The sequence below is a fragment of the Hipposideros armiger genome, unplaced genomic scaffold (assembly GCF_001890085.2).
Source record: "Hipposideros armiger isolate ML-2016 unplaced genomic scaffold, ASM189008v1 scaffold_787, whole genome shotgun sequence".
NCBI classification, from domain to species: Eukaryota; Metazoa; Chordata; class Mammalia; order Chiroptera; family Hipposideridae; genus Hipposideros; species Hipposideros armiger.
The window spans coordinates 144,804-150,817 of record NW_017732137.1 but is presented as its reverse complement, the minus strand read 5'-3'; the positions used below and the strand labels follow the sequence as shown (position 1 = coordinate 150,817).

Here is a 6,014-nt window from a genome sequence, read left to right as displayed (position 1 = left end):
ACAGCTAAGATGCTGAACAACAGCTCAACCTGGAGCTGGGTTGCCATGAGTCGCCAGCGACAGCGTAGGCTGCAGCCTCTGCTGCAGTGCGTTGCCATGGGCTACTGTGTATAGCCAGCAGCCAGCGTGAGCGGCTGTCCAGAAGCCGGCTACTTATCTGCCTTGTCTAGGAAGAGTGCAATGATGGTGCCAAGTTGGGCCAGTGAAGCAATATCCTCCACAATTAGACTGAAGAACAAAAAGACAGCAACTTTTCTGTTCCCCTTCCCCCAATTCCCCAGCACTGTTCCCATCCCCCCAATTCCCCAATAAAAATCTTAAAAAAAAAAGATTTGTTCATGCACTGGGAGGCTTACTGGATGCCATGCTCTTTTATGAAGCTCAGGCACCTAAAATCCAGACGCCCTGCTCTCACCCATGTCTCTTTAGCAAGAGCATCAAGATTTGCCTATATCATCACACAATCCTGCAGCTGGGAATCACTGAAAGTGTACCACATTCACTCTATTCTCTGAGCTCCTCTCGCATGGTTTTGAGAAAAAAAAGAAAACTCATGTTAAAAACACATGAGATACAAGTTATGACTCTCCCTCTCTACTCCACTGTTACCCAGTACAAACACCATCTTCTTTAAATGAGACTGATTTGGTCAGTCCAATAGCCTACCCCTTGCTGATTGACTTCTGCACACTGGACAACTAGAGAGGCAGGAACATTCTGGTATTTAATCCACACAGCAATCCTATGATGTCAATACTATCTCCCATTTTAAGGTAAAGAAACAGGCTCAGAGAGCTTAAGTAGATTGTCCAAAGTCACACAGCCAGTGGTGGCTGAGCCATGAACAGCTGATTCTAGCAGGGTCATGTGAACCAGCCACTTCTTGACGAAGCTAAAATTCACTGTTATTCCCAATGTTTAAGGAAATGACAACAAGTGGAATTTTGGACTTAATTCCATTCGGTTAGTGAAGAAACAAACCCTGATTTGTTTATAAGTCCAGTAGAGGCCCATTCCTGTGGCCTCTCACTCTTTTTTTGTTTCTTTTTGGTGAGGAAGATTACTGTATACCTAGCCCTCAGTCACCTTGAGAGAAATATAGCCATGCTGGTCTATGACCCCTAGTGTTCTATATGAAAAAGCACAACCTTAGAAAAACAAACTTGTTAACACCCATCCAGCTTTGCAGCTGGTTGTGAACCTCTGCTGCCTTGGTTCTGAACCATAAATACTTGCTGCTAAAGAAGCAACTGCTCTCAAAAAAGATGGGTGGATGTTACCTGTATATTGGAGGACCTGTGACATTTTAAAACAAGCTTCTCAGGTAACTTCTATACTTGATATAAAAGGCCAGGAAAACAAAATCCTGTGGAATCAGGTTTATTGCAGTTATAACATTGGTTATTTGCAGTTATAACACCGATTATTTGAAACATCAGAAGAAATATGCTTATTTCAGTCTTATTATTGAGAAATAAAAACAAAATGGTTCTTCTGCTGTCCTAAGGAAGTGCCTTTACTTTCCTTTGTGGAACACAGAATTCTGCACCCATTTTGGCCACTATCAGCTTACCTTCAAGGGCCCATTTTTACCAACAACCATTTTTCTGCAGGTCTTCAGTCCTCCTGGATCCCAGGCCTCACGTGTGTGTGAGGGTTGTGCAGTGACATGAACATTGGAGTTCAATAACTGCCTGCTGTGTGAATGAATGGTGCTCGCCTCCTGCAAACTGGACTGAGGGGAGACGCCTCTCAACTTGTATAACGGCGAACGTTATAGTCTAAGACTCGCGGGCCAGATGGTTACTAAGGTGCCTCTTTCCTCTCACATTCTAGAATTATCTACCCTCCACTGGTGGCTCATTTCCTCTTCTTATCACCAAAATGTAGACTACATCCACCAGATACTATTTGACTTCATTTACATTTTGCAACAAGGTTCACTGATGTTTTTTGGTTTTTTTTACCCTCAATGAATCATCCATTTTCAGCTACTGAGGAGCACCGCTGGTGGACAAAAGTCTAGAAACTGCAGTCAGCTCAGACCCCAGTGCCAAAGTCATCAAAACCAGGGACAGGAAAGCTGGAATTAAACTGTTACCCACAGGTAAACACAACAGTTGGTGTTAAAAGCTCCTTTTTAGTGTTTGTTGAGTTTGTACTGTGTGCATGTGGTATTAAATGCAGGATGTGAGCAGTGTGAGTATGGGGAGGTGATAAAAATTAATCTGGCACCACAGTGTCTTCCCTTAACTTCTGTATCAGAGTCAATTCTTTCTGTGAATGAGAAATTGGGGTCAAGTGTCCACTTTTTATCCAGGTTGGCACCTGTACAGGTCCCCATTGCCCAAGTGTGTGCTTCTTGTACCGAGGTTGCAATAACACTTCATTTCCCTTTGGTGAGAAAACAGGTGGCCCTTATTGTCATCACTGACCTTCCCCTGCCTCCTGAAGGTTACTCCATGTTCAATCCCTTCAATTTGTACCAGACACAAATGGAGGCGGTGGGGAATGACCTATTCTGCCTACTATGGAAGCAAAGCTCAATTCTGACTGAGTTTGAAGGACATCTCCAAGAAGGGATGTTACTTCCAAGGGGCTATCCTAAGCAGAAAAGGATTAATTGGACCAATTAACTATGAGACCTCTGTAGTGACTGGCACTGTGGCAGACTCAACTTCAAGGATCTCCTATTTGAACTTGCCCAAGCCACCAACCACCTAGAAGTCTGCTCCTCCCCCCACGTGGCATTTCCTAATGAGTGCTGTTTGGATGCAATCATTTCTCTTCACACACCCTTTCCTCCAATTTCAACAGAATAAAGAATTGCAGAGAACAGGCCTCAGTATTTTATGAAAAATACTATGTTCCTGGCCCTTGTTGTGTGCATGTTCCCCCTGTTTCTGCCATTCTGTCGGGATCCCAGAACAGCCTGTCCTCACAACACCTCATGATGCAGATGAAGACTGTATCTAGCAATATAGTCAGAAACAGAAAATTAAGAGACAATGAAGGAGAGATTTTCCAGCTCACACCCCTTTCCTCATTAAATTTAAAAACACTAAAATAAAGAAATAATAAATCAAAAGTCTCCCATAAAGAAAAAAATTTAAAGGCCCATTTGTGCAGGATCACTACACTTTTGGGGGAATCTTCTTATATTAATAATTTGTTAATGATTCTTAAATTATCAGATAATCTAGATTTAATATAATGGCTCATAAAGCCTATGTCTGTTAATGCAAAACAGCTTAATATAAAACATTCAATTTCTAAGGTATCCATACTTTACAGGGAGGTAAGTAGTAGTCCAGCTCCCTAAACTTTATTTACTCAAATTACAGGCAAATCTCAAAAGGTGGGTAAGGGGTCGGGGAGGCAATTAATGTGTATGGAGGGGAACAGGCATCCAAAAAATCTACCAAAAAAGCTAACTGTGTTACCAGCTACAGTATTAACAACTTGCTGACTTACCTAACTCCCCATGACAGATCTAATTAGAAGGTGGCAATAAACGTTTCCAGGTGTTTAATTAAGTGTGATAATTATTTCTTTCCTTAAAGAGATGGAGTCATATGTTTATATTACAAAGCATAATGTTACCTTAGTTAAAACACTGTGGAAACACTTTTGTGTAACACAGAATTCAAAGCAGGATAAAAATATCTGCTGTGATAAGCAGCATTTAAAGCGACTTAACAACTCTTTCATTTGCCAGTGCACAATAGGAACGTAAAGGCTGCTCTGTTCTGGTTATTTCCTTTAGCCACAGAGTTTTGTTATCCTTACACCTCAGTGAATAATTTCTACTCAACATGTCATTCCCCCACCAGCACTTCCTAAATGAATTCTTATCAGGGAAGTGGGGAGATTTTTCTCGGTATCTCTACTTTCACAGAAAGAACACAGGAAGAATAAACAGAGCGTTAGAAGAATTTAGACTATTAGAATTGGATGGGACTTCAGCAACCAGAGAATCATTTTAAAGATGGATTCAAGTATAGTATTGCTATCAATTAACTTTTTAATGTTAAAATATGCTCTAAATTGAGAGAGTATTGACTTGACGCCCAATAAACATAATTTATGGAGGGACAGAATTTCAGTCCGAAGTAACTCGAGGATTTTGTTATTTCAACACTAGACATTCAATTACTGTCTCCTTCCTTCCATGATTCCTACAGGGCACTATGCTCATTCTATAGAGAACTGTGTTTTAGAAAATCAGTTGGCTTTAGAGATTTAGGTGTCCCTAAATCAACAAACATCCTTTAGGTGCCCAAACCTGGCTGATCAGCGTGGTCTTGAACGTGCCTAACAGCTGCCCTGAAGTGTCTTGCATCAGGTACTGAGGGCTGGAGTATCACACGTGTGCATCCACACAACTTTCTTCTTCCAAGTTAGTTTCCACCGTGAGATCTAAAGGCAAAACTCTAGTCCCTGCCCGTTTTACAATGCAGGGTTGGATTACAATCTCAGGCCAGCATCTTGGTCTGCAATCTGGGGCATCCTGATAACCCGGGCAGTCCCTTTCAACAGCATGAGGGGTTACCAGGAGTGCGTGACACGTAGCGGGGGCCGCGTCTACAGAAGGAAGGAAGGAGTGGCGTGTGGGGCTCAGCGAAGGAGGTGGAAGTTACGGGGTCGGCGCAAGTCGGTAGGGGCTTCTAGCCGAAGGTCTCGGATTGTCGCTGCGATGCATGAACGAGGTAAAACTCCGGGGAGTTTCCGGAGCTGTGCGCGCCTAAACACAGACCTACACACACTCGCGCACACGCACCCGCTCACAACCACTCACACTCACTCCCGAAACTCTAGGTGGGCGGAAAGCGCGTCCCCAGGAGCCGCCTGCAGCCCAGCAGCCGGGGAAGCCCGGTGAGGGTGCGTGCGGGACGGGCGCGCCAGGGGCACTTACTCGGAAGAGGCGGCGCGGTGGCGCCGAGACAGTGAGAGGCGAGCCGGGCGATCTGATGGCGCGGAGTTCCCTAGTCGCTCGAACGCTCCCGGGCTCCCGCGGACTGATCAGTGGAGCGCGGGCCAGACCGGGCGGGAGAAAAAGAGTCAGGGGCCTGGGGCGGAACGGGCCGGGGAGGAGGAGCCGGGCGGACAGGGGCGGGACAGGGAGGAGGAGCTAGGAGACTGGGCGGGGCGTACCGGGGAGTGGGAGGAGCCAGGCAGCCGGGACTGGGCGGACCGGCCTATAGCCCCTAGAGGGGAGTGCAGAGTTCTATGGAGAAAGCGAAGGAGGCTGGCAGCACCCTGGGAACTGGACCCAGACTACAAGGCGAGACCTCTGGGCGCAAGGGGTCAGGATATGCTGGCTAGGGACATACACAGGGAAGGTGTTACTTTTCTGGCCTATCAGTTTCCTCAGTTGTAAAAATGAGATACCAAGCTCCTAGTGTGTTGAGATGGTTAAATTAGTTCATGAATTTTTGCACCGTGCTTGGCACGTGAAAGTAAGCGTGAATGTTAGGGTCAGTTGCCATTTGTATTATTCTTGTCCATATGAGCCGGGAAATCCTGCCTGCTCTTAACTTTTTTTTCTTTTCAGCCTCTACTGGCCTCAAGTCTACCCGGTGATGTCTGACACGCTTGTGATTCCTAGTTTCCATTTGCCGAGTCTGCAGGGCTTCCCCTCTAAGTTAAAGGCTCATTTTGGGGGGCCCATGGGAGGCAATCCCAGTCTTGGCCACCACCCTACATCCCTCCAGGACTTCATCGTGATGTTCCCTGGCCACAGAGCAGAGAATAAGTTCTTCACCAGGATGGAGTAGAATCTGGGCTTTCCTTATGCTGAGGAGCCCAGACCCAGGGTAACCATTCTCAAAGGCTAGGGTGCTGGACATTCCTGAAAGTACAATTAATCCATCCATACCGTAAATATCCATTAGCACCTACTAGATGGTGGCTCTGGGCAGAGGGCTGGGTATTAACAATACTAACAGAACTTAATATGTGCAGGTCACTGCTCTAATCACAACAATATTAATGTATTGGGTTGTCAGAAAAGT

General features: G+C 45.4%; 1 protein-coding gene across 1 annotated transcript in view; it reads right to left on the bottom strand.

Moving 5' to 3' along the window:
• TNFAIP8 (TNF alpha induced protein 8) overlaps positions 1–5,078 on the bottom strand; it is a 123,044-nt gene extending 117,966 nt beyond the window's left edge. Inside the window, exon 1 of the mRNA XM_019628408.1 lies at positions 4,916–5,078. Within this exon, the coding sequence (XP_019483953.1) occupies position 4,916 (1 nt within the window). The 5' untranslated portion in view covers positions 4,917–5,078. The remainder of the gene's footprint in view (positions 1–4,915) is intronic.
• Between the last annotated feature and the right edge of the window lie 936 nt (positions 5,079–6,014).